Genomic DNA, 27,753 nt, shown 5'->3' with positions numbered 1-27,753 from the left:
GATGAACAACCAAGTAGAAGAAGAACAATGCCCAAAAGAGATGTGCTTCAATATATGATAGAAAGAACAACACTACAAGATAAACAACAATAAAAAGAAGAAAGCTTCAAGAGGAAAACTTGCACACAAGAGAGCTATAATGGAGGTTTAGGTTGTGGAGAATCTCTACCAAAATGAAGTTAATGAGAATAGGCTTTGTCAAGGAAAGTAAAGAGAAGATAGCTTAGGTAAGTGGTAGTGGGTAAGGGAAAGTGGTGTCTTAAATGCTTAGGGAAGTAGTGGGTTTGGGGTTCCAAGTAAAGGTTTGAATTTGAAATAGGTAGGTAGTGGGAAAAAATGGAGCAAACATGTGTGGCTCACACATGTGCAAGCTAGGCAAAAAGACCAACATGCCTATGGACACAAAAGTACATATTTGCCCTCACTACAACACTCAAAATAAAAATAAAATAAAGCTACCCAAAAAAATACACTTTAAAATTTAACAGTCTTTGATTGTATTTCTAAACATATGAGCGTTCCTACCTTTTTAAAGAACTCAAATTGTGGCCAAAACTGCTACCCAAATGATTTTGCTTTCCTAGGCAAAGGCGCATAACACTTGCTATCCGGAAGATCAGACAAATCGTAGGGGAAGGCCCGTAAAATCCCAAATCTCCCTAGGATATTGCACCACACATCTCTCTACCAATATGCAATGAACGAAGAAGTGGTCTACTTATTCATCCTCCTCCACATTGAGAGCACAATGATCGATGATAAGGATCACACGGCTACTCAATTGGTCCACAGTCAAAATCCTATCCCAAAAAGTAGTTAACCCGTGAGCACAAATTCAAGGTGGCCAGTGCAAAAATATACTCCAAACTCTGAAGAAATATGAGAAAAGTGGGCTAGAAGCAGTATAGTGATAGAAGGACGTTACATTGAACTTCCCAAATGAGTTCTAGATCCAAGTCTCCAAACTCTGTAAAAAAATGCGAGGAAAGTGGGTTGGAAGCAATATAGTGATATAAGGACGTTATATTGAACTTCCCAATATAAAAAGATTCAAGAATTTCTAGAAGTGGAAGAATCAGTACCACAGGCATGGTGCGCGCTAGGGTGATTTTCGTTGATAGTCATGGCGCATGTATTTGCACAGCTTTAGAAACTGGACATAACTTTCTCACCTGAGTCTGACTCGTTTGAGTAAGGATCAGAGTTGCCGGATTGTAAAACTATGATGATTGCGAGGATTTCATAGAAAACTTATGAGAAATTATATATGATGAGTGGGTGCACAGACACTTAAAGTTGCTACCATGGAAGTACCACCCTTGATATTTGATCCAACAGCAGCTTCAAAAAGAGTGAGCTCTATCTCTTGGATCTGTTGGATCAAATATCAAGGGCAGTACAGTCATTATGTGTTTGTACGCCCACTCATCATATTATTTCTCGAAAACTTATATAGTTATATCCTCCTTTGAAATGAGAACGGTAATTTAATAATTTATACTTCTCTCTCTCTTAAAGTGGAAGAAGATGTGACAGAATTTAAAAAAAACCCTCTGGAAGCAGATGTGACAGAATTAAAAAAAACCCCACAAACAGCCTGTCTGAGGTGTATTATCTATTCTCAAAGTCCAAGATTAAGACCCAATTTCGTTGGCTTTTTGTGTTACTCAGAGACCCACAAGCGAACGAAATTCTTCCTAAACGCAAACATCCACATCCCTCTTCTTTTCACCCTTGTCTCGTCCAACTCATCCACCCGTTTAATAATTGTGGTGCATTCTTATCGTCCTAATTTTGTGGCCTCTTTGGATGACACCTAATTCATGATTGAGTTTGTGCCTCCAGCTTTTGTTGGCTTCCAAAATCTCCCAAAAAATGGGAGGTCATTTGCACATGAGCTAGCGGGCCCATTTCAGCTTAACTCATGTGCACGTAGAGCTGCATACACTCAGGGGAATGAGAGAAATGAATTGTATAATACTACTGTCTTCTTCTAGATACTTCGGTAGGTTCAACTCAACAAGCGTCCAAAGAATCGAGGATATGAAGGAAATGGAAAGTAGTCTAAATTTCTTTTAGAGAGATGTGGGTGTTTTATGCTCTGTTTGGTTGCCAGTTTTTTTTTGTTCCTGGGAGTTTTGTGGGAGAGTAAGTTAAATTTTGGTCCCATCCCATGTTTGGTTGCCTTTTAGCACTAGGTTTATTTTAATCCCACTCTTGTAATGATTACTTGTGGGGTGAATTTTTTAATCCCACTTTTGTAATGATTGCCTTTTCATCACATCGCAAGATAACCCCAGGAAAAAAAATAAACTCAGGAACCAAAAGTAAGCTTGAGAAGAAATTTTTTCTACCCAACAGTTCAAGCAACCAAACAAAGGTTTTTTTTTTTCCCACCATATCTCCCAGGGTATTTTTTTTCTCCCACATAACCAAACATGGGATTTTTATTTTACCAGGATACTTCCAGGACTCTTTTTTTCCCACCTATCTCCCAGGGTATTTTTTTCTCCCACATAACTCCCGGGAACAAAAAAAACCTGGCAACCATACAGAGCATTAAGCTCGCTTGGTGGGGCCTGTAACAGTGCTATCACACAATTCTCACATTAGATGAATTGGGTTTTGCTTGTTGAATCTGTGTCTTTGGTTATTTTGTTATGGGAAAAAATGAATAATTGAACTTACTTATTATGTAAATTAAATGGTAAAACTATTTAAAATTGGTTAGTTAAAAACCAAATTACCTTATGAGGTAGCCTAGGCTCTATCTGATTGGAAGTTTCATTGCAATAAAATCAGCCATTCAAAGAAGGATGAAAGGGTGAAAGTAAAACAAGAAGAAGAAGAAGAAGGTTGTAGGTAGGAGGAGTACGACCATGTCTCTCAAGGTTGGAGAACAAATCCTTGACCCGTTGCACTAGAGGATCAAACCCTTATCTTCAACATGTGGCATATGTTTAGAATGCTTGAACTCCACCACTAAATTAATGGGTACTTACTCTTCTTTTCAATCAATGGCCTACAACCACAAATATTGAAACCTAATAATATCTTTTATGATTGTGACTCCAATATTCAGTTTTAGACCCAAAATCAATACTCAATACCCAAAACAAAAATGTTTGCAAGGTGTACTCTACAACTAATACAATTCTCTTATAATAAAAGAAGTGAATCCTCCTCCAAACTTCAAAAAAAAGAAAGAGAGAAGGGGATAGAAATCTTATTCACACGCGAAGAATTGGGCTTTTGAGGGTCGTCTTTGCCGAACACAATATTTTTGGTTTTTTCCTTCTCTCAATGGAAAAACGATATTAGAAAGTTTTGTCATCTTCCTTTTGTCCCACTGATTGGGTGGCTGAGATTACTCAATCCGTGACATCTTTCAAGTCTTCAACTGCGACATCACGAGGAAAACTACCGAGTTTGATAGTCCGATGGACTACTACTAAACGGACCTAAGAAGACACTTTCAAAAAGACAAACTCATGAGGTGAGCTGTTTCTTTGGAAATGTAGCGTGTTAAGACGCGTGTTGGTAAGAGTGCGAGAGAATCAAAGCGGCCAGCCGTGTGAGGTGTGGGAGGGAGATTCTTCCCATGCGGATTTTAAACCCCTTCGACGGAGAACCCAACGTTCCCATCATACTCCGGCACATGACGAAATTACCAAAATCTACATCATCTATTCTCTAATGACTAAAATCCTGCGCTCGTAGCTTGGGAGTTGGATATTTTAGATTTTAATTCATTTTGGGCTCGGAAAAGCCATTTCTATTTTTTTAATGGCGGAAAAGGCATTTTCTGTTATTTTATAAGGTTTATAAGGAAAGTAATATAAATTAGACCCTGTTCAGATGGCAAGAAAAACATTTTGGTGAGAATTTTTTTTCTTTCGAAATGATATGGTTAATTTATATGGATGTTATGATAAATTAAAGGTCCCCCTCAAGCAGGGGCGATGGCACTTGAAAGGGAAGGGGGACAGTTGCCCCCTTAATTTTTTGGGAAAAAAAATATACCTTTATTTTTTAAATTTTTTTTATACTTACTCTCTTTTTAAAAAAATATGCCCCCCTTTCCAATCATCCCTAAGATAGAAAATAAATTTAAAATTTTAATTTTCCATTTTTACGTTCCTTCCTTCTAAAAAATATCTTTGTCCCTTCCAAGTAAATCCTCCTCCATCCCAAAACCAATTAAAATAAATACCACAAGTTTTGTAAAACATGTTTCCCGTAACCTATTCATCTCGTTCTCTATTTTTTACTCTTCCTAGGTCTCCACCCACTACTTCTACTTGTGTTTTTTTCCCTAAGAAATAGCAGATCCACCACGCCCGACGCCACCACGCGCCCTTTCTTTTGCTCTCTCTTTTTTCCTTGCTTACTATTGCAGTGTCGCCCTTTGTAAGATGTCATTTTTGTTTACCTCAATGTATGTTGGTGATGGAATATACATGAGGGTTTTTTTTGGAAACTATAATATTGCTTTCATTTGTTTGGAGAAAATAATTATAATAATTTTTGCCGTACTTGTGCAAAATTTCTGGCATCGCCCCTACCCTTGAGTAAAAATTGAATAATTTTAATTGAAGTAAAAATTGATTATTTTTTTACTCAAAACCAATAATTTCTGTAATAAAGCTGGAAATTCTTATTAGTGTAAAAGAACTGGAAAATTTTAGAAATAATTACTTTTATGCTCAAACTCAATTCTCAAAATATGAACGAAATGGGCCTTAAATGGCATAACCATAGTTGCAAACACATGATACGATAGAGAGAGAAAAATATGACGGGAAAAATTCAAGTTTAATACGGTACCAGCTCAAATAAACGTAGTAAAAAATGATCAAACAAATGAAAACACAAAAGAACGTGTTTAAAATTGTCATTTACAAAATATAGCTGGGGTAAGATTGGAGAGTTAGTTAAAAACGCATTTAATATGTTTAATAACTGTTTTAAACAATGAACCTACAAGATGCAAAAAAAATTCAAAAAAAAATGTTGTTTAAAACGAAATTTTGATAAAGGATGCTAAACTCACGCGCAGTTGCAAAAAAAAGGGTACAGGGGCTCTCCCACGGGTCAATAACCATTTAGGACATTTATGTTTGTAATTTTCTGCGGCATCGTAAATGGTTATTGACCAATGGGAGAGCCCTTGTAAGGGCTCCTGTGAGTCTAGCATTCCTCAAATTTTTAAAACACAAAATTTAAACTCTTTCAATTTTAAAATTTTAAAAAAATTGCATTAGTTAGAATTTTTTTTTCAAAAAGGAGGCACTGCTCACGAATCATGTGCCACCAGGTAAAAATATGTTAAAAAATCTAGCAATTGAGAATACAGTGGCGGAATTTTCAAATTTCATTTCATATATAGCCTGAGTGGGAAACACATGATGTTTGCTAAAGTTGATTGGTAGCATAATTTATGCTAAATTTTGCTATCTGCCGGACCATTGCATTGTGGGCCCATTAAATGGACGGTCCAGATCATTTTACGACACCCAGATATTTGAGAAGGAAAAATTGGTTGCGGATAATCTCGCCATTTTTTGTATAGGCAAGGATATTTCAGTAAAAAAGAAAGAAACAAAAAAATCCCAACGACAAGATCCCAATCGTCCGTTGAAAGAACCACCCAATGTTCTCGAAGGAACGAGAAGAAGAAAACTTGCAGCTTCTTCTCTCCTCAGACTTCTGAAAGACGCTTTTCCGAAACCGGTCGAGAAAAACACAGGAAAATAGAGTCTGCGTAATAGGATTCCGGCGAGAATCCATGGTCCTTTTCCGGCCTTAAACCCACCAAATGATCCAAGATCGATTCTGGTTACGAGACCCGGAAAGGGAAAAGGAATTGAAAAAATCGGGAGGAGGAGGAGGAGGTACGGCCATGAGAATAATTGTGCCCTTGCAAGGGGTGGTCCAAGGAAGAGGAGGCCTTGTTTTGGGCTCTGTAATTCCATGTGCCCTTTTTTACTTCATGCAACTCTACCTCAAGAGAAATCGTTCTCCTCCTCCGTCTCCTTCCCCGTCTTCAAATAATGAGTCTTCTAATCAGCTCTCCGAACTCCCTTCAATTTCTCGTTCTCAATCTCGAACTCATCTCGCTTCCCCGAGAAATTCATCCGGTCCTGTTCAAATCTCTTCTAGGGCTTCTTCTATTGCTAAATCTGGAGACTCTCCTTACTATTTAGGGCTCAAAAAGGTTGCATCCGATCCCTATGATGCTTCTAATAATCCTAATGGCGTCATTCAGCTCGGATTAGCGGAAAATAAGGTAGATTTTAATCTGTATCTATTGGAAGTTTTTTTTTTTTTTCTTTTTTAATTTTGAGTTAAGAGGCTTAGGGTTTTGTTTTAGTACAGTTGTCTTTGGATCAAGTTCGAGGTTGGATCGTGAAACATGTGGAGGTCTCGCTTCTTGATGCGAACTTGAGTATTAGTGGAATTGCGACTTACCAGCCGTTCGATGGATTGATGAACTTGAAGATAGTAAGTAGTACTCTTTGTTTTGTTTTGTTTTGTTTGAATTTTCTGGTATCTCTACAAGTTTGTGTTCATTTTGCTCTGATTTTGATTAGTAAATGGATGGATGGTCTGGTTAATTCTCTGTGTTATGTTTCATCTTGTTCTTCTTCCTTATGAGTTTTCATTTAGAGTCGGATTTTTTATGTTAGTTATCATGGTTATTGATCTCGTATTGAATAAAAAATTTAGATTATTCCTCTATGAGATACATGAACCAAACAGGCAAGAATTTACTTTAAATGTTTTTAATGATTATACACCTTAAATTGGTTAATTTGTGTCGCGAAACAAGTAATTCGTGTATCCTGTTCAATAGTGAATTAAGCATTTATTGCTTCGGGGGAGACTTCTTGCAAGGTTTTGTAAACTCTACCAACTTGTAATTTGGACTTTAATCATGTGACGTAATGTCATCCATCTGTCCCTCTTGATAATAATCTGCCATCTGATACCGGCTTGTACTCCCATTTTTTCTTGACATATGGGCCTAACTGATGCAGGTGCATCTCGAGTCCGTTACTAACGAACTCCACTAAAACTATTGTAAATTCTGGGGAGTCATGGGATTGTCAGGGGGAATCCGAGTGGTGGAGGAGAGGGGAAAGAGAAAAAGAGAATGAGAAAAGAGAGGAAGAGAGGGAGAAAGTTAGAACGAGGGGAGAAGAGGAAGATAAAAGAGATTCTTGAAAATAGGAAGAAGAAAAGATGGTAGAAGAAGAGGGATAGAAGGACTATACCTTGCATCAAACATCAAGGGAGACTTTCGTCCCCCCTTGGCCTCCCTTCTATAAGCTCTTTTAAGCGATAGAGGTGGGCCTCCTTTCATGGCCAATAGGATCTTTTCACTTTAGTTAATAAAGGCCACTGAAATTATTTTGCTTAAGTCATTAATTAATGACTTAAATGCCAAAACCACCTTAAAATAGAAATCACGTGATAACTATGTACTATGCCTGTAAATTGTCCATAACTTTCTCAAATCACGACCAAATTGCATGATCTTGGGCTCGCTAGATAGGTAATCGAAAAAAAATTCTATTGACACCAAAATCATGACAAATGGACAATTATTTAATACCTCAAAAGTAGGCTAAAGGTCAAAATGGAAATCATGGTCAAGGCAAAGTGAGGGTAATGGTGGGGTGGTTTAAGGGATTTTGTGGTCCTTAGATGATGTGGACAACCCCCACATCTAGGCTCTAAAATATCAACATAATGAGATATAAAATCATAAAAACTAAACAAATGAAAATTCTCTAAGGATGAGTGGAAGACGATGCCGTATCAAATCAGTTAGTAGTGGTTTGCCACTTAAGAGATGGTGTGTTCAAGATTCATAAACCACAGCTACTTTTCTCCTATTCCGAAACAAAGGTCCGTAGTTCTTTCTTAGATTTGGGCATCCATCTCATGAAATTCTGAAATCCAGTTATAGGTTTAGTTTCTATCCAAGAGTTTTTTGAAGTTTTAATTACGCAACTTTCAAATTTTTTTATAGAACGGAAGCATTAATACCTAATGGGCGTGAGATACACCCGATCTAATTCTCATACTCGTTCTTGATCATCTTTAAATCCATATATACAATTGATTTCAGGTTCTCCTTTGTAGAACCATTAAAATAAAGCATGATGTGGGCAAGATTTTAGGGTTTTGATTTCCAAAAAATTCAAGATGATGTGTTTGGGGACGATTAGGGGAAGAAAGATGGCATCTGTAAGAAACAGAGATTGTGATTGGACCTTACCTAATCTCATTATTTTCTCATGATGCCATCTGAATGTGGCATACAATTTGTGGAATGGATTGACTTTGCTTTCTACATGTTTATAACTGGATCTCTTCTAATATTCTAAAGGGTGTGCAGAAGAAGTCGAAATGCAATGGATGGTGAGCTAAAATTGGGTTAGATGGGCAATACATTAATTGAAATATTATAGATGGGGCAATACATTAGCATAAGATATCTGTGTTTGAAATTGGTAATTTGGAATGCATTGAGTAGGACACTGATAATACTGTGGGAAGCGATTGTTGAATGAAGATTTCACTCGCATTCGCATTTCAGTTGTATTCTATAGTGATGAGTGTAGAGCAGTAACTATAAAATATTCTTATTCACGATCAGGTCACCTAACAACGACAATGAAGAATAACATGAGAGGATATGAAAAATGACAAGACAACGACAATGAAGAATAACCTGAAGAGAAGATACGAACTTATCGGATCAAGACATGTGTTGGACACGTAGATTTTCCTCCCTGTAGATTGAAATCTTAGTTCAGATAGGCTCCTTAGCATCTACCCCCAAGATACATTAATTCCCGCGGAGAAAGTATGCACTCAGTACTCTGTCTTGGAAAATGAGCACACATATCTGCTCACTTGAAAGCGAACAGTTGAAAATGAAATTGTAGAGAGGAAAGAAAGTTATTGTTGTAGAGGAGAAAATATGTTTTTTTATAGGTAAGCTGGGATTGAACCTCCAACCTCAAGGTTGAAAACCAAAGCCTTACCAATTGATCTAGAGGCTCAACCCCGAAAAAATATGTTCTGTTTCACTGTATTTCTTTTTGCAAAGAGGGTTCTTTTATTTATAAACTCGTAATTCCTTTATGTAACTTACTCCATTAATATGAAATTTGTAAGATAGAAATGGTTAGTAAATAGGGTTACCTACTTAAGCCAATGACACCAATTAAAATGGCAGATAAATAATTCTAAATATGTAAATTCACATAATAAATAGGGACAAAATAAAAAAGAAAAGAAAAGTGGGCTTAACTGCTCAAGCCCCAAGCACACACGCGCGCACACACTCATCATCCTCAACTTAGCTCAGTGCAAGTAGTGTAAAGATTCACGGCTCGGCTCGCCTGTGGTAAAAAAAGATTAACACTTTTGATTGTCTCAAGAAGCGCAACCTTCAAATTGTTCGTAGATGCATCCTTTGCAAAAAGCATGGGGAATCAATAAAACACCCCTGCATGGTTCTAAATTTTCCTCGAAACTTACACAAAATGACTGAAATGTTTTTTTTTTCATTGCTGTTGAAAAGCAGGCCAAAACTGAAACCGTAGCTGTATATATTACATTATTTTTAGTAGAAACTTGAAAACATGCCAGTTTCGGTTGGAAAGTTCGATGAATTTTTTTGTAAAATCACGAAAAGATACAAAAACACATGCATGAGATGAAAATTTGAGGTAGAACTTTAGGAAATGCTAGAAATTTTTTTTTTATTCAAACAGGAACAATTAATTTCTAGTAGTAAAAAAATTAAAAAATAATAAATCATGTTTAAAAATTATAAGAAATCTGAATTGAGAAGGAAATCATATAAATAACACAATTCCTACTATTTTTTTTTTTTTTTGAATGGTTAGAGAAAATTGCATTCCAAGAAAAAGACCGGGCGGTCTTTACAAAGGAGCAATAACAATATGAAAGAGAAAAGAACAAACCCACATGGGGAAAAATACAATGAAACCCGAAATATCTAAGAAACAGGACTAAGGAGGGCGATAATCAAACAACTTCACCTCTGCCCTCGAAACCCCCGCTCTAGCAAGAGAGTCAGCTACCTTATTAGCCCATCGACGAACATGACGAAATGATAAATGACAAACACAAAATTTGAGGTAGAACTTTAGGAAATGCTAGAAATTTTTTTTTTATTCAAACAGGAACAATTAATTTCTAGTAGTAAAAAAATTAAAAAATAATAAATCATGTTTAAAAATTATAAGAAATCTGAATTGAGAAGGAAATCATATAAATAACACAATTCCTACTATTTTTTTTTTTTTTGAATGGTTAGAGAAAATTGCATTCCAAGAAAAAGACCGGGCAGTCTTTACAAAGGAGCAATAACAATATGAAAGAGAAAAGAACAAACCCACATGGGGAAAAATACAATGAAACCCGAAATATCTAAGAAACAGGACTAAGGAGGGCGATAATCAAACAACTTCACCTCTGCCCTCGAAACCCCCGCTCTAGCAAGAGAGTCAGCTACCTTATTAGCCCATCGACGAACATGACGAAATGATAAATGACAAACACAATTCATACTATTGTAGCACTATGTAATATATTTTATATTATTGTAACTAACTTTTTTGTATTTTTATTGAAAATTGTAAAAATATTACACTTCGAGAAAAACTAACAAACATGTTCAGATGGCATTCGATTACATCTCTCCTTGAGGGTGATACATTAGTAATTAGTATTCATTATTTTTTATCAGCTTTGTCAGTTGTATTTTCTTTGACCACCTTTGTCATTTTGACATTTGCCCCCTTTGTAATAAACTTTCATCATTGAAAAAAAACATGTTTAGAATTTGAGGAATGCTAAACTCACAGGAGCCCTTGGAGAAACTGGACACAAGGGCTTCTCCATTGGATCCACGTCACCTACTTTTACGTTATTAGTGCCATTGTAAATGCGCTAAGGGTGACGTGGATCCAATGGAGAAGCCCTTTTGTCCGGTTTCTCCAAGGGCTCCTGTGAGTTTAGCATTCCTCTTAGAATTTATATTTAGCCATGATATGTTATACGTAATTTTTATGTTGTGTTTTTTCATTATTTTATATTTTTGTTTTATTGTTTAATAAAATATTAGTTTAAATAATATTTTTTGCCATTTAGTGTCTTAGTGGTATACTATACTAATATGTTTTACATAATTATATTTATATGAATTGCATGTGAAATGTGGTGTGAGTGTGTGTATTGTGTATAAATATTTATATGGATTATAAGTGAAATGTGGTGTGAACTGAATTTTCTTACATGTGCGACAATAGATGTCAAAAGGTGTTCGATGTTGTTAAATTCTTATTGGGTGCTTTCTTGCTTATGTGATGGTTTTTAGTGTGTATTTGTGCTTATTCTAGCATTTCATGAAGTTTCATCTTAAATGTCCATCATTTGCCTTTGTTTCCATGATTTTATATGATTTTCATCTGAAACCAACATGTTTTCATTTTCATCACAACTAAAATGCATAATGAAATTGAAACCTAAAACATTATCCTCTTGATTCATTACCCTTTCTCCTTTCAAAGTGGGGGAGCAATCCTCTCCCAATTTGGCATGAAGTGGGCATGCCAAAACTCCAAATCTATGATCTTTGGGAGGAATTCCGGTCCCTTTAGTTGGAACGGAAACACTCTTTGGTGACTTGTGCCTTATGTTGTGTTATGACATATATGGAAGGAACACAACAATTGTATCTTTCAAGATAAAAGTAAATTGATTGGAAAGATCATAATGGAAATCAAAGGAGATTTATAAGCTTGGACAAAAGATAAAATGGCCATTGGGGTGACACCCTCTGGCATCTCATTACACTATTGGAAGATGATCACACGGGAAAGAACAATGAATCAAAAAATGGTGCCACGATCCCCCCACCCCACCCTCTGCATGATGCAATCAAAGTTAACTCCGACCGTGGCTCCAAAGATAACCCTGTACCAGTCAGTTTTGGTGGTATATTCAGGACTAATGCAGGTGAGATTCTAAAGTTTTTGATGCAGGGTAAATCGTGCAAAAACGTTTTCAAAGTTGTAAGGGTTAGGCTAGATGTGCTACTTAGCCAATTTGGAAGGCTCTCGTGTTATTGCACCAATTTTAAACAAAATTTCAAAAAGACTAATTTAGGATTTTTACCTTTGTTTCATTAGTCATAGTGGCAGTTTAGTCATTTTACCATTTGCCATGTCCCTTTTAGTCATTTTGGGTTGCTAGGGGTAGTTTGGTTATTGTGCTAGAGTTCATTTCTTTTTTAATAATTTAGCACTTAGATAGGGGTGTTTTTGTCTTTTACCATATAAGGGCAACCTATGTAAGCCCATTTTCACTTTTTTTTCATTAGTTTTTTTATGAATATGAATTAGGGTTTTACCTTGAAGTTTTGCAAGAAGACTCTCATGCTTGTAATTTTCTGTTGGGAAGAGGGATTTCTAAGCCTTGATTTGAAACTTTTTTCATCTTCTCCATTTAATTACCTTGTGAATCAAAGTTTCTTCATCTTCTACATCCCTATGCCTGATAGAAGTTCTTCCATTGCTGAGATCACCAAGAAGGTTACAAAGATGTTTGTATTGTGCTTGATTCTGCTCACATGCAAGAAGTGCTGGAAATCTTGAGAATCATGTTAGTTTTAATGGCACATTCGACATGGAAAGTGGTCAAATGACTGAACTACCACTATGACTAATGAAGCAGAAGCAAAATTCCTAGGCTAATGAGCATTTCTAGACTGATGTGATGAATCCCAGGGGATGTTCTTGCATCAATTTCACTCCAGGTTATGTGGAGAAACGGATTCAAATGTAGTAGAAGCAAGAGCATTTTTTTTTTGAAATGGAGCAGAAGCAAGAGCGTTATTAACTGGATTGTGAATTTTGAAGGACTTTTTTAGTGGTAAATGCATATTTGAATCATTTAATGTGACCCTAGTATTGTAATTACTTGGGCCAAAGGTTATTTGGTGGGTCCATGGCAGGGGCGGAGCCAGGAATTTACACTTGGGAGGGGCGGGACTAATTTACACTTCGCCTACATTGATCTTTGGGGGGCCAGTTACTATTCCCGGCGTTCCTGAACGCCGGTAAAACTCTTTTGTGACGCTGTGTATAAATGATTAAATGGGATTTTGCAACTCATTGGGGGGGCCGTGGCTCCCCTCACGCTATATGTGGCTCCGCCCCTGGTCCATGGAGATTGGCTCATATCATCCTTGAGATTACAGATCTTTGTATTTCTATCAAGATTTACTTGCAACACCAGTCGAGATCAGCAAACAAAGAAGCAGATTTGTTGACTAAAGAAGGCATTAGTCGGATGGTCCAGTGATTAGCAACTGATATTCTATAGGTTAATTTCTTCGTTTCTGTTTCTACTGTATTTTTATTTTTTTTGGACATGTCGTCCATCTTTTGTATCTTTCTTTTTTAATCAAAATTTACCTTTTCAACAGAAAAAGGAAAGACTCTTTTTTTGAACAATTAAAAAAAATTGTCCATCTTTCTTTTTTTCGTTTTTTTCAAAAAAAAAAAAAAAAACAGAGAGAGAGAGAGTTTTGCGCCATTTTGGACTAGTCTTGGCTACAAATCTTCTTCAGTCGAAACCTGTGGAGCTTCATTTTTTTAACCAATGTTGTCAACCAAAGAAGGATTGAATGAAGCGTTAAGGAGTCCAGTCTGTTCCATCACCCAAAGTTCTGGAGATTCCGGTGTTGAGATGAATACTTTCAGAGCCTGTGATCAATTCCTGACAAGGTTCTATTTTTTGCAGTTAGCCTACTGAGCCAACAAACATTCATTGTAGGCTTTCTCAAATAGCAAGGTCCTCCTGCTGTGTATGGAATTTGGTGTGTATTCTATGCTCTCTCTGGTTCATCAAAGTAGTTGGCAGTGTAACTGTGTAAGAAGCAACGTATTTAGTTGATCTTTCCAAGGGCTTCTGGATTCACCAGAGGACCTCTTCAGAATTTTAAATGTGACTAGAAACAAGTACAATATAGAAAAGACCACAAATCTTGCGGTTTGTCATATTTTAATCAGGACTTTGCTTAATTAATAGAAGTATCATGAGAAAGCAGGGGCATTGAACTAACAAAACCTGCTTTGCATAGGTATGCTTTCTGGGATAGACATCTTGGTTGCAAGCCTTAGTGAGATACCTAAGCTCCTCATGCATGTCGAGAGTCTTATACTTTCTTGATGCAATCTTTTGGTTCCCTTGTAAACAAATGTTTTCTTTCCACTTTAACCGTTATATATTGTTCCCAATACTACAAAAAATGTGTGTGTGTGTGTGTTTTTGTCCTGGCTTTTTTTTTTTGCCTATCCGATTCTGATAACCTGCTCTTTGAATGACCTAGTTGAAGAAGCATCCATATCCATTTGACTCATTAATTGCTTGGATTATGCAGGCTATGGGTGGGTTCATGTCTCAAGTCATGCAAACATCCGTTTCATTTAGTCCATCACAAATAGTTTTAACAGCTGGTGCAACCCCTGCAATTGAGATACTCACCTTTTGCCTGGCAGATCCGGGTCATGCATTTCTTGTTCCCTCACCATATTACCCAGGGTAGATTACTTTTCTTCATTTAACTTCTCAATTTTACAGTTTTCAATATTTTTCTCCTCATACTTGAGTTGCAATCTGCAGTTTTGACCGGGATATAAAATGGCGAACAGGAGTAGAACTAGTACCAGTTCCATGTCGCAGCACTGACAACTTCAGTTTAAGTATTCCCGCCCTTGACAGAGCATTCAATCAGGCAAAGAAACGAGGACTAAAAGTTCGTGGTGTTCTCGTCTCAAACCCCTCCAATCCCGTAGGTAATCTGCTGAACCGGGAGACACTGTGCAGTCTCCTAGACTTTGTTAGAGAGAAAAACATTCATCTGATCTCTGATGAAATATTTGCTGGGTCAACACATGGAAGCGATGAGTTCGTGAGCATTGCAGAGGTTCTAGATTCAGAAGATTTTGACAAGAGCAGGGTTCATATAATATATGGGCTATCTAAAGATCTCTCTCTTCCAGGCTTTAGAGTGGGAGCCATCTATTCTTACAATGAAAACGTTGTGGCTGCAGCTACGAGGCTAGCAAGGTTCTCCTCCATATCGGCTCCTACGCAACATTTGCTAATCTCTATGCTTTCTGATACAGAATTCATACGTGGACTTATTCGTGAAACCAGGGGCAGGTTACGGAAAATGTATTCCCTGTTTGTGGATGGGTTGAAGCAGTTAGGCATCAAGTGCGCAGAGAGTAATGGAGGCTTTTACTGTTGGGCAGATATGAGCAAGTTCATTCGCTCTTATAGTGAGAAGGGGGAGCTTGAGCTATGGGATAAGCTGTTGAATGTAGCTAAAATCAATGTAACTCCGGGATCGGCTTGTCACTGTATTGAACCTGGATGGTTTCGGTTCTGTTTTACTACATTGACTGAAAGTGATATTCCTGTAGTTATGGAACGGATTCGTAAAGTTTCTGAAAGCGGTTAATTTCGCAGTTGGAATGTAATTGGTTTTTGCAAGGCACATCCTTGGATAACAGATCATTCATAATCAGATTTGATACTTCCAAGCTCTGTGGTGCACAAGCTTGAATAGAAATGGTTGTATTTAGCAATTACAGGTTGTCTCCAGTTGCACAAAAAAAAAATGCAATTATCATTAATTCATAACCTTAAGGGCAAATTTACATGTCAGTATGATAAATACAGTTCAAGAATGAGTGCGAGACAATGTGGGGTATCTCAGGTATGATAAATACAGTTCAAGAAACCTCATCTTCGAGTAGTGGAGGTGATTATGATGGTTGTGATAAGCAGAAATCGTCCTATTCAAGTTGGGTGGAGAGCCTTAAGTGTGATGTTCATTGGATTTGGTAATCCTCCATTTTGCAGTAAAGAGTGAATTTCCTTAATATTCAGAGCTTGCAGGAAGTACTGGTAGATGATGGAAGATGATAATCGTTAAGTTTTAATGCTTCTGGAGTTAACGCTTAACGATTTCTGTAGAAAATGAGGTGTATTCTTCTTTAAAGGGGGTGAATTTGTCACTGCCCTCTTTTTTTACTCATCGTTTTAAAGTAATCTCTTCTTCAGTTCATTATCCTTTTAAAGTAATCTTTTCTTCAGTTCATTCGGTCACGGGATATGGACTCAGTGAGCCACACCTACACCCTATTGTAGTTAGCCATCCTACCAGGATGTCCTATTATTGATATTGTGGAGAGAAAATCTCTTTAAAAACTCGCCGAGATATTACTGCCAAGTCAATCAAAACTCCTTTGACTTGCCTGAGTCCACTGGTTTTAACTTGGGAGAGTTTTTGTGTGTGGGGGTTTTCAAACAATTGGAGGGAAACAGTGTCTTCTCAAACTGGTTACACGAAGTGTCATCTTTTTTACGTAGTCCAACAGATCCAAAAGTTAATCTGCCTTGAAATTCTTACACCTTTGAAAATCCATTGCATAGGAGTTATGTACATTGCCTGAGCCCATTATCACAATGAAATAGAAATGAAACAAGTCATAGAACTGCTGATTCCTCGGCAATGCTCTGCTGCTTCAGCTTCTGTCTTTGGCTTAGCTGCCTCCTGTGCAATCCATGGGTGGTCATATTGCCTCCCATTCAGCAGATGCACCATGCAAATGCCCTCTTCCTCGTGAATCCCTACAATAGTGAGAGTCAGACAAGAAAAACACACTAACAGATACAGTCCCAACACCAAAATCAAATTTCAGCTTAATAAGAATTATAATCTAGTAGAAGGGGTATTGTGAAAGGGCTTAAGCCTGAGAAATTACCATGGAGAGACTCCGCTTCCTGTTTGGGATCGCCTTCCTTGCATAACTTAATTTGCGACTCATCAGTATCAACTCTCCTAAGGTTGGTGTCTTTCTTTTCAGAATTACACTACAATCGCTCGTGTAACTGTTATCCTTTGCTGACAATTCTGTTAAAGCAATGGAGGAACCCTTCTTGTGGTAGCTAATCTTATCAAGGAAACCAGAATCAGGAGAAAACATTGGGAAAAGGAACTCCAAAACAGAAGTCCCTGAATTTATATTTCCAGCCACCAAGCTAGTTGAATCACTGGCTGTTTCTAAAAGTGACAGAGCCCAGGTTTCAAGTTGCTCCGCTGTATTCTCAATGGAGTTTTTTTGTGGCTTTAAACCTCCAATTGCCAATGACTGATGCCCCGGAACAGCGCTAGATTCTGCTGTTGTTGTCAAAAGGCGATTTGCAAGGAGCGATATAGATGAGTCAAAGGAATAATCCTTATTAAAATCAAAAGCCTTAAGATCCAATTCCAACATGCTTTCATCATCACCACTTTCCGGAGGAATTGGAAGAAGAGGTGCATTTGGAAGCGGTTGTGAAATCTGGAGCAGTGGCTTTCCAGGTTTCTCTTCCCATTGGAAGGGAACAGAGGCAACAAGCTTTGCCAGCGATGGAACCGATGTAACTGGAACCTTTTCTGGCCTCCATCCTTTCTTGGGTTTCCCTGGTTTTTCTTCCCAAAGAAATGGAACTGAAACCTGTTGTCTGACCTGCTGCCTATAGCAGGGCTCTGAGAGTTCCTTGTCTCTCATCCTCAAATGAAAGGGACAACAATCCCATATGAATTGGCGACCATATATAGGGGAGGGAGAGCAGTGGTGGGTTAGAGAATTTGCAACTAATCCCAATATGTTTTGGTTTCATTGTAGCCTTGGTGGGGTTGGAGAGATTAAGCTACCTGCTGCCCTCTCTATTTGATAATAATTTCATAAAAGAATTGATAATGAAACTCAATAGCAGTTATAGGAATTGCTTTAGTTTTCAATTTTGATTCCATTAATCTAATGATTTTATTGTAACAGAATCACAATGTTAAATAACAAATGCCCATAAAATGGGTAATCGTAACCAGAGAAAAGAATGAAAAAGAATGGAATTTTTTTACCTATGCTATTCCAGGCTTGGTCACCAAATCCACACCAACCCCACAACTGATTTTTTTTATACCTTTTGCTGTGTTTCTACTGTGTTTCCCTTTTGATTACTACAATTCCAAACTAGGTCTGATGGACTCAAGAATCTGAACCACCTCTGCCATGCTCGGTCTCCTTGACGGAGCTTCAGAAGTGCATATCAACCCCAGCTTCATTACTTGAATCAGTTCATTTTCTGCAAACCCACGCAAACTTTGATCGAAGCAATTAGATGCCATGCCTTTCTCTAATAACTCCCTAACATAGTCACACAGCACCAGAACCTCTGTTGCTGCTGGACTCTCCACAGGCTTCCTTCCAGTTACGAGCTCCAACAAGATCACTCCGAAGCTGTAGACATCACATTTATCGCTGAATCTCAAGCTCTGACAAGCCAACTCTGGTGCCACATACCCAACTGCCGTATGGGATTTAGTTAAAGCATAATTATCCAACATGGGCAGCAGCTTTTCCAGGCCATAGTCTGATAGCTTAGCTTCGTACCCTTCATCTAATAGTATGTTGGTAGATTTGATGTTCAGATGCAAAACTTGGGGGTTGCAGTCATGGTGAAGATAAGCTAGAGCCCTCGCTATACCAAGAGCAATTCCAAACCTCCTGGACCAATTAAGCTCGCTTTGGCTGCTACTACTAGTAGTTCCAGAATATCTAAAACCATGGAGATGTTGATAGAGGTTACCATTGGGAACAAACTCAGATAAGATCAGCTGCATTGTTGATGACCAGTAGTAGCCTTGAAATGCTACCAGGTTTGGGTGTCGAAGGTTTCCCAGTCGCCCAATCTCTTGTTCAAATTCGTCTTGGTTCCTGATCCTTCCCAAAGTTTCAAGCTTCTTCACCGCAATGGAAATCCCACCTTCAAAACTGGTTCTGTACACTGTCCCGACTGACCCACCGCCAATGAGACAGTCTTTATCAAGCAATGCTTTGGTACCTGCTTCCCAATCTTCATATTTAGAAGGCAAGCTCTTGCTGAAGAGAACCAACTTTCCAATAATGACATTTGATTCCGTGGAAGTAGGCGGAGTGCTCTCTAAAACCAGTATCTCTTCATCCCTCCTCCTCCTCCTACGAGCGCTGATGTTCACAACAGTGATAACACAGACCCCCGTAAGGATTGCTGCGGCGGCAACAATTGCTACTATTGCGGAAACACTCAGCAGCCTTGTTCGCTTGGTTTCTGATGTGGTGCCATTGCCAGAATTTGCCGAGCAGGGAGTGTCAAGGGGGGTACCACAGAGTCCAGGATTGTGGATGAAAGCAGCAGCACCAAATTGTTTAAGGGTGGGACTGACAGGAATGGTACCAGTGAGGTTGTTGAAGGAGAGATTGAAATGGGTTAATGATGTCAAATTTCCCAGTGAGAAAGGAATTGACCCAGTGAGGAAATTTTCAGATAGATCAAACCACTGGATACGTGACAGATTACCTAGACTCGATGGAATGCTTCCATTAAGCCGGTTCTGGTGTAGGTCAAGGACTTTCAGGTATGTCATATTGAAAAGGTTCTGAGGAATTTCTCCCTGTAAATCGTTACCTGAAACATCCCTACAAAAAGAGCTTGAAATTTAAGTTTAATTCAACGTAAAGAATTGATTGATAGATACATAATTTTATGGAAGGATGTTAGACTCACAGCTCAAGAAGGAACCTGCAATTGCTTATAACGTCTGGAATTTCACCAATGAGGCGAAGATTTTGCAGGTCAAGAATCTGAAGAAACTCAATACTTCCAAGCTCTGCTGGAATATTTCCTTCAATCGAATTATTCTCCAAACTTAGAGCAGAAAGCATCTTCAAATTCCCAATCTCGACTGGAATACTTCCATTCAGCTGGTTAAACCCTAAGTTCAAAACCCTAATCCTTCTGCAATTCGCAATGCTCGACGGGATTTCCCCTCTTATATTGTTCCCAGAAATGTCAAAGATTTCCATCCGATCCGTGCAGGTACCAATCTCAGGGATCTCACCTTGAAATATGTTAGAAGAGGCATTGAAAAAGCTGAGGTTTTTCAATCCAAGGAGATGATACACTTACAGAGCAGCCACGTAATTCAACTGATTCAGAGCAGGGGTATAACAGAGCAGCAAGAGCCAAAAGCAAGCCGCATTGGATGAAGGATTATGTGGAGAATTAGATTGTCAATAATGAGAGTTAGGATAGAGTTAATTACTTCCTTAATGAAGTGTGTAACTAATCAGATAGATGTAACAAACTGATGATGACGTTCTCTTATAAGAGACCACTCTATCAGAAAAGGGTAACAAGAAAATAACAAACAATATTCTTCTCTGACTTCTTCTTCTTCCTTTTTCTTTCCTCTCTTCTCTCCATTTCTCTTCTCCGATACTCTGTTTTGGGTGTGAGCTTCAGATCTCTAAACAAAGTTCATATCATTGGCGCTTTCATTGAGCCTCCTATCAGCAGCAATGGAAGAAAATCACCATGCACAAGCTAAGATCGATGAGCACTTCACGCTCTGCCAACAGCAAATCAACGAAATACGTCTCACTCAATCACAACAACACGAAGAACTCGTCGCCCTGATCAAGCAATTGCAGACCCGTCTCCAAAACCCCTACCTACATCGAACTTCAGGTGAAGCCATTGATGAGGTCCCTGATTGCATCATGGAGGTTGATAATGATGAAATTTTCGAGGACACTTCAACTGCAAATTTGGGGGATAAACCAGAGGAAATCAGCTTCCCCACACTCGTCGGTCAACAAAATCCAAGTACTATACATCTCACAAGGGTAAGCCCTAACCATTCCCTCCATGTTTTGATCGATGATGGTTCAACTCACAATTTTGTGAAGGACCAAGTAGCAAAAATAATTAAATGGCCAATAGTACCACCCACTCCATTCAGAGTTTTAATTGGAAACGGGGAATCATTACTTTGTCCTAAAAAATGCCTTGATGTCAAACTCAATCTCCAAACACCTGAATTCCAATTTGATTTAGTCCTCCTACCTTCTAAAGGGGCTGCTGTTATTTTGGGCATTCAATGGTTAGAGGAACTAGGAGCTGTTCTGGAATGTTCATCCGCTCACAAACTGTTTGCCACATTGTCTAAATATCAATTTTGCCAAAATATGCTTGACTATTTGGGAAAATTGTTATCTGGCCTTGGCTTACAATCTGATCCTGATACGGTTCAGATCTCTAAACAAAGTTCATATCAGGAGATCAAAAGGAAGCAATCCAGCGAACAAGTTGCTCGCAAGGTCCAAAAATTCCAAGCTCTGGCATGTAGACAACAGGTCTGGGACGATTCCTTCCAGAGAGTTGCCTCTCAATGAAACATAGGCTATACTCGGAGGGTCACAGATCTGTGAAGGAAAACTCCCACTGAGATTGTTAAATGAGAAATCAAATCCAACTAGCTGCAAGCAATTCCCAATTGATAAAGGAATCGAACCAGAGAGAGTGTTCTGCGAAAATGAAATAAACCTAGTTTTGAAGCAGTTTTTAAACAGTACCGAAGGGATTTCTCCAGTAAATGAGTTTTTCGACAAATCTAATAAACGAAGACTCTGAAGATCACCAATAAATTCAGGAATTCTTCCAGAAAATGCATTTTCACTCAAATTAAGCTTCCTTAGGGTTCCGATCTCTGCAAATTCCGTAGGTATATTTCCGGTAAACCGATTACCAAAGAGCGACAATATCCGTAGAGATTTCAAGCCGGATAAACTCGGCGATAAGACTCCGACGAAGCTCGTATTCTGCAAAACGATTTTCTCAACATTTCCATCAGAATCGCAAAAAACACCGTTGAAATTCTGGCAAGGAGTTTGATCCGGTGCTGGATCCCACGATTTCAAGATGTTTAAAGGATCTTTAGAAATGTTTCCTTTGAATTCCAACAGTATCTCTTTTTCCGAGAGAGTAGTGAGGGCAGATGTTCGAGATCCTAAGAGCAAAATCAGGATAAAAATCTGCCGGAATATGCTCATGTTCGGACGAGAACATCTATCATTCCGGCAACTAGTGCCGGAATACGTATCTAAACGCCCGGATTCGACGGAGAGAAGTAGTAGAGAGACAAAATTAGTCAAACTCAGCTTCATTTCCGCGTACTTTTCTTATATAAGCTTCACATATAATAAAAAGTCCACAAAAACAACTAAACATCATCATCATTAGTGTCTGATAATCATTCATTGCTTTCCTTCTCAACGAGATCGAGAGTTTGTCCTTTTTCAAACAAAATCTTTTCTTCTCTTCTCCTTCAAAATAGCATCCGAAAGAAAAGGAAAAGAAAAAGATGATTTAGATAGAGAAAAAGATGGAGAGATTCCAGAAAATCAAAATCCCGTGACTTCTGAAACTAGCATTAAATAGCGCTAGAATCCACGCCAAACGACTAATTAATCACTTGATCTCTCCAGGATTCCAAGTTCTTTGGCCTTCAAACCTTCAATTTACAAGCTCTAAAGATACAGAGATATCATATATCCCCGTAGAATTGCGTCAGATCATCGCATTATCGGCACAAAATTTACAGTAGCGAGAAGAGAAAATGTTTCAGAATATCAAAATCAAGCGATCTCTGCCGCTAATTCTCTATTACTGAAATCAGATTCAACTAGATCCAGATAACACAAGCAAAAGACTAATCCCTCGGATCTCTCCAGTCCACAAACCCTAGCTCTTCCCGTCTTCAGACCTCCGTTTTTCTGTGAAAAATGTCGAGATCGAGAGAGAGAGAGAGAGAGAGAGAGAGACGTGGACGGAGATTCCAAGGCGACCAGTTGGTAGAGGGGAATGAATTGCGTGAAAAAAGAAAAGCAGGTGAGGGAATTTAATACTTTCTACGGTTATGAAAACTGAAGACCACGTGCTTGACGCCTGTCATGCCACTCAGTCACGCCATTAAATTAACTCATCTCCACTTCCATTCATTTACCAGATCTTTATTATCTTTTCCTCTCTTTTCATCTTCCATGGCGTTGAAAATCTTATGTGCTTTTGCTGCAACTAATATAACAGACCGGTTGAGTAGATATACGTGTTCTTTTGTGGTATAGAAATATTTTAGGAAGAAGGATGAATGGAAATTTCCACAGGTAATTTGGGTTAGAGTTAGAGAGGTGAAACAGAGAATAATAAAAGGAACAGGGAAGGGAGTTGCATGGTGCACGAGACACGAGACGTTGGGTCTGTGGTCTTCCTCACAGAATCTTCCCTTTTTCCTTTTGTCCCAGCCCCGATTATCTATAAATCGACCCCCTTGTTTTGGGTCTACTGAGATTAAAAAAACACGGTAGTAATATATGGGAATTGCTAGCGTCCATCGCAGAAGGGTTCTTTCATGAGTAATAAAAAGAGGGGATTGTCGGAGGAAAACGTGTCTGGAACGATTGGGGATGGAAATAAGGCGGCCCACCTCTTTTGTTATACAATGTGGCAATTGCAACCCTGTCAGGGTATAGTGGGTCTCTCGTTCGAGTGATCCAAACCCTTCGTTTGATTTCCAGACGGTCATGCCCTAATCCTCAGATTTCCAGACGGCCCCACCTACTGAAAACGGGATTCCGTTTGTAAAATAAAGACGGGACTGAAATGAGCGTTGATTTGACACTTTTTTGTATTTATTGCTTTTATTGGGATTTGGGCTTGGCTCAAATGTTTTTCCAAAAACGGAAACCCATTTTCCTAGCAGTGCTCTATTTAATTTGAGCAATAAACAAGAGGAACCCCATGATTAGCAAAACATCTATAATAAAGAAGCCCCCATGCATCGTTGGGGAGTATTAAAAAAAAGCACAGGCCAGTGAGAATAAAACAAGACAAAAAATTCATCGTTGAATGGGACAGGACAGGGAAACTCATTATGATCAGACAAAACTTCCTTGTAACGGGGACCTTAATTGTAGAAGTTTGGGAAGGGAACTGGCATCCGCACTATCATATTTTGAACCAACACAGAAGAAAGGTGGTTCCATGCAAGGTTTAAAATTTCGGTTTCGGTACCGGTTTCGGACCTTTAAATTTTGAAATTTCGGTCAAAATCTGGTACAAAACCCGAAACCAATATTTTATTCAATATTCAATTTCGGCCAAAATTTCTGTGAAATATTAAATTTATATTAAAAAAAACAGATTTTTTGGGTCAAATTTCGGCCGAAATAAATGACCGTTTCGGTGTCGGTCTCCACCGAAATCCGAAATTTCAGACTGAAATTTGGGATTTTGGTGGGGACCGAAACTGAAATGTGCCGAAATTCATTATTTCGCCATTTATCAAATTTCGGCCCAAATTTTGATTATATGCCTTTTTTAAGTTAAAAAAAAAGTGTTACAAAATTTCGGCCGAAATTTCCAAATTTTTGAATTTCTGAAAATTCGGTCTGGAATTTCAAACCAAAATACCAAATTTCGGATTTCACCAAAATTTCGGTTTTCGGTGGGGTCCGAAACGGTTACCGAAACCGAAATTTTAAACCATGGTTCCACGCTCAATTTTGACTTCCCAACTTCCATACTCGTAGCTCTCGTATATATTTTTCACCCTTCATCTTGTTTGTATTAGGGATTTGGAAAGATTTTTCCTAAATATAATCAAAGACAGTGCAAAAGCAAACCAAACTAACAATTCTTTTTTTGATGGGTAAGCTGGGTCGGGAGGACCCCTACCAGTATATTAAATAAAGAGAGATGATACGATGGCGGAACAAGACCACTGCCCAATCATTAGAACAATGTGTAAGTAAAAGGCCGAATAACTAGGGGTCATGATACCCTTAAAGACAAACTCAAAACAAGCAAGAAAAGGAAATGCATGAGCTGGATTTGCAATTGAAGCGAAACAAAGAAGCCAACTAGAAAAGGAACTGGGTTTGTATAAAAGTTGCATGCATAACTGAAGATTGGGTTAAGGGATAATGCCATTTTGGGCATTATGTAGGCGGGGATCTTGTATTTTTTACTCCTTGTGTAGAGAATTGCAAAAGAATTTTTTTCAGAAAAATATGTGAATTAGGCCAAGTCTAATTATCTGGTTTCTAGTTTTGAATGTGCACATACAAGGAACTTTTGACATCGTCGATTCTATTAACCAAAACTATGCTCGTCTCTATACAATACCATTTGGGCCCTATTAATTAATGCTCCATAAATTTATAATCTCTTATACCTTATTGGTCAGATCAGGACCAACTCCTACCATAGTTAGCAAAACATGATCAGGCAAAAATGGTTTGTGAGAGCTTTTTGGGGAATGTAATAACCTTTTGATTGGCTCTTTAAATAATAAAAGACATGATGGTTTGTGAGAATACCAAAATGTGCTAAGTATCAGTTCTTTTAAAATTGTCATTTACTAAATATAGCGGAGGGTAAAGTTGGAAAGTTGGCAAAAAAAAAACGTGTTTTAAACATTTTACTAAAAAAAACAGATTTTTTTTTGTAAAAGTTTTAAACAGAGTATTAAATGACAAACCAATAAAGCTTGTTTTTTTATCAAAAAAAAAAAAAAAAAACAGTTTAAAACGGCATTTTGCTAACTATAGTTCTTACTGATAATTTATACTCTCATTTACTAATTAATACAAAAAATCCAGATGTATAAGATAAGTGACTACAATTATTCAAAAAAAAAGTGACTAGAAATACCACACTTGATATTTAATCCAACAACAGCTCCTCAAAAAGTGAGCTGCTGTTGGATCAAATATCAAGGATGTTATGATGAATACATGTGTAAACAGCCCTTCGTCATATAATTTATCCGTTCTTAAGAAACATTATTCAAAGTGTATACATGTGAATATTAATGATGTTCAAACTCCATAAGTAGAAACCATTCTTCAAACTCTTCAGTCGAATTCATTGTAGTGGTCGCAACAACAATGGACCATGGTGTGGTTTTTGTTAGCTTCACAAATGACAAATGTGGACAGGGAATCAACACCATGAATCCTATGTGGCAAGGAGGTTGTTGGGTTTTCTTATTGATAGACAACGACGTTGGACGGTTTTCTTGTTTATGCTTTTGCTTGTTAGTTTATTTGTTTTGGGATTAACTAGGTCTTAGGTAGATTAGAAATGGAATTTGGATAGAAGAAGGCTTTGTTTTTCTATAAATATGGATGTATGTTGCATGTACAGCTTGTCTATCTTTTACTGAATAACAAAATTGTTTCGGTTTTTCCTCTATCTTCCTTCTAGATTCGAGTTTTTTTTAATCATCATTAAAGGAAAACAATGATCTATCTTCTTCTTTCAAGCGAGATTGTGACCTCCCCGCTCATTCAAGCTTTTGTTGTCACACCAAGTTGGTATCAAAGCAGGAACTATCATCGGCAACCACCATTGACCACCTTCCTCGTCGAACCGAAGAAACCACGAGAGCCCATTTCAACCTCATTCGGTTACCAAGAACAACACCTTGCAGACCAATAACCTTTCCTCTTGGTCATTTTCTACGCAAAGGACCCTTTAAATCTTAGTCGATTGATGAGAAAAAAACCATCATGACTGAGATTTTCATGTTGCTCTTGTGTACTGCAAGTTTTCACACCCAAAATCAGCCTTCTTCCAACTTCCATACCAGTCGCACTCTTCATAAAACTCTTTGGTTTTTTTGCCAATCAAGAATCCTAGCCATCCATTGCAACCTATTACCGCCGTAACAACCAAAGCTACAACACAACAACCATAAAACATCTCCTCTCTTCTTTCCAAAACTACATAGAAAGCGAGTCTAAAATCCTATTTGTTTGCCTTCAGCCAGATAAGCATAAAATTTGGTGCACCAGAAACAAACCTAAGTAGGACAGGGACAAAGCAAAAAATGTGCTTAGTGAATCCAGGGGTAAGAGAGGAGTGATGTGTAACATGTATTTGATCATCAATACTCTCTAATATCTTAATATAAAATGCGTCCACCAGCAACATCAATTGATAGGGCTCCATCTATAATAAAGTCTTCTTTACACTCAAATCAAATTCCAATTCAGGATAGATCACAGGAACGATTGTCTTGACTTAGATAATTTAATTGCGGGGTCTTCTATTGTCTCGACTTAAATTTTCATTGATAGAGAAAAAATGGATCGTACTATTGTGGAGGGTGATTATCTAAACGTGATTCGTTGATTGAAAGGTTTGAGAGAGCCTCCTTGGACATTTTCTCATTTTTTTTATGAAATAGATGACTGAATTGCGGGGTCTTCTATTGTCTTCAATCATGTGCGGAGATCGGCAAATAGGGAGGCAGATTCTTTGGCTAGGGGTAGGGTTAGTCGGGTGGAGTTGGAGTGGTTCGATTTACTTCCTCCTTGAATATTTTCTTGTTTTTGTTTTGTTTTTCTGTCCTCTGTAATTTGGGGTTGGTCCATCTCGGTCTGCTTCTTTCTTTAATGAAATCATCTTGCCATTTAAAAAAAAAAAAATTTGTCTTGACTTAAATGTATTTCAGGATAATGTCCATCAACTGTCTATCACATAACTACCCATGACGAGATCTACCCCAAAAAAGCAATTAACTTTAAAATATAAGTATAATTTTTATTGGGCAATGATAAATTCGCACCCACTGTAGGATAATTCGCATCCTTGAATGAGCCTGTTAGTGGCCGCTACAATTGTTGCGATAGTCGGGCAGCAAGCGCCGGTCCTAGCCCGGTAGCAGCCCTTTTCTCATCCTTTATGGGACCATTC

At 38.0% G+C, this 27,753-nt stretch overlaps 3 protein-coding genes and 1 long non-coding RNA gene across 4 annotated transcripts; 1 reads left to right on the top strand and 3 right to left on the bottom strand.

Annotated features, from left to right (window-relative positions):
* Positions 1–1,238, bottom strand: LOC143876593 (uncharacterized). The gene is made up of 3 exons (XR_013250427.1): positions 1,083–1,238; positions 926–967; positions 1–800 (listed from the first exon to the last, which is right to left on the bottom strand). It is a non-coding gene; the product is annotated as an uncharacterized LOC143876593 (long non-coding RNA).
* Positions 1,239–5,631: 4,393 nt separating this feature from the next.
* Positions 5,632–15,707, top strand: LOC143877425 (putative aminotransferase ACS12). Its single transcript, XM_077379466.1, has 4 exons — positions 5,632–6,289; positions 6,379–6,504; positions 14,495–14,655; positions 14,737–15,707. The coding sequence occupies exons 1-4, from the start codon at positions 5,819–5,821 to the stop codon at positions 15,578–15,580; spliced, it is 1,602 nt and encodes a 533-aa protein (XP_077235581.1). The 5' UTR covers positions 5,632–5,818; the 3' UTR covers positions 15,581–15,707.
* An 814-nt stretch (positions 15,708–16,521) lies between these two features.
* LOC143877426 (hydroxyproline-rich glycoprotein family protein) lies at positions 16,522–17,879 on the bottom strand. The gene is made up of 2 exons (XM_077379467.1): positions 16,890–17,879; positions 16,522–16,755 (listed from the first exon to the last, which is right to left on the bottom strand). Exons 1-2 carry the CDS (start codon positions 17,676–17,678, stop codon positions 16,714–16,716), a joined length of 831 nt encoding a protein of 276 aa, XP_077235582.1. The 5' UTR covers positions 17,679–17,879; the 3' UTR covers positions 16,522–16,713.
* Positions 17,880–18,004: 125 nt separating this feature from the next.
* On the bottom strand, positions 18,005–23,155 carry LOC143877424 (Leucine-rich repeat protein kinase family protein). Its single transcript, XM_077379465.1, has 3 exons — positions 21,275–23,155; positions 19,717–20,107; positions 18,005–19,628 (listed from the first exon to the last, which is right to left on the bottom strand). The coding sequence occupies exons 1-3, from the start codon at positions 22,155–22,157 to the stop codon at positions 18,131–18,133; spliced, it is 2,772 nt and encodes a 923-aa protein (XP_077235580.1). The 5' UTR covers positions 22,158–23,155; the 3' UTR covers positions 18,005–18,130.
* Positions 23,156–27,753: the final 4,598 nt, after the last annotated feature.

The sequence above is a fragment of the Tasmannia lanceolata genome, unplaced genomic scaffold (genome assembly GCF_043159265.1).
Source record: "Tasmannia lanceolata isolate RefF3 unplaced genomic scaffold, GAP_Taslan_0.1 ptg000005l, whole genome shotgun sequence".
Taxonomy (NCBI): Eukaryota; Viridiplantae; Streptophyta; class Magnoliopsida; order Canellales; family Winteraceae; genus Tasmannia; species Tasmannia lanceolata.
Note: the sequence above shows the minus strand (reverse complement) of the source record. Positions and strands in the feature narration are given on the sequence as shown.

Bases quoted from the DNA above. Each gene is read 5' to 3' on its own strand.
- LOC143877425 (XM_077379466.1), top strand. From the start codon at position 5,819: ATGATCCAAGATCGATTCTGGTTACGAGACCCGGAAAGGGAAAAGGAA. The intron at 6,505-14,494 runs GTAAGTAGTACT...TGGATTATGCAG, and splicing joins GATTGATGAACTTGAAGATA to GCTATGGGTGGGTTCATGTC. The intron at 14,656-14,736 runs GTAGATTACTTT...TGCAATCTGCAG, and splicing joins CCCTCACCATATTACCCAGG to TTTTGACCGGGATATAAAAT.
- LOC143877426 (XM_077379467.1), bottom strand. From the start codon at position 17,678: ATGAGAGACAAGGAACTCTCAGAGCCCTGCTATAGGCAGCAGGTCAGA. The intron at 16,756-16,889 runs GTAATTTCTCAG...TCACTATTGTAG, and splicing joins GGAAGCGGAGTCTCTCCATG to GGATTCACGAGGAAGAGGGC.
- LOC143877424 (XM_077379465.1), bottom strand. From the start codon at position 22,157: ATGAAGCTGAGTTTGACTAATTTTGTCTCTCTACTACTTCTCTCCGTC. The intron at 20,108-21,274 runs ATCTCCTGATAT...TGTAAGTGTATC, and splicing joins CGCTGGATTGCTTCCTTTTG to ATCTCCTTGGATTGAAAAAC. The intron at 19,629-19,716 runs GTGAGTCTAACA...CTCTTTTTGTAG, and splicing joins TGCAGGTTCCTTCTTGAGCT to GGATGTTTCAGGTAACGATT.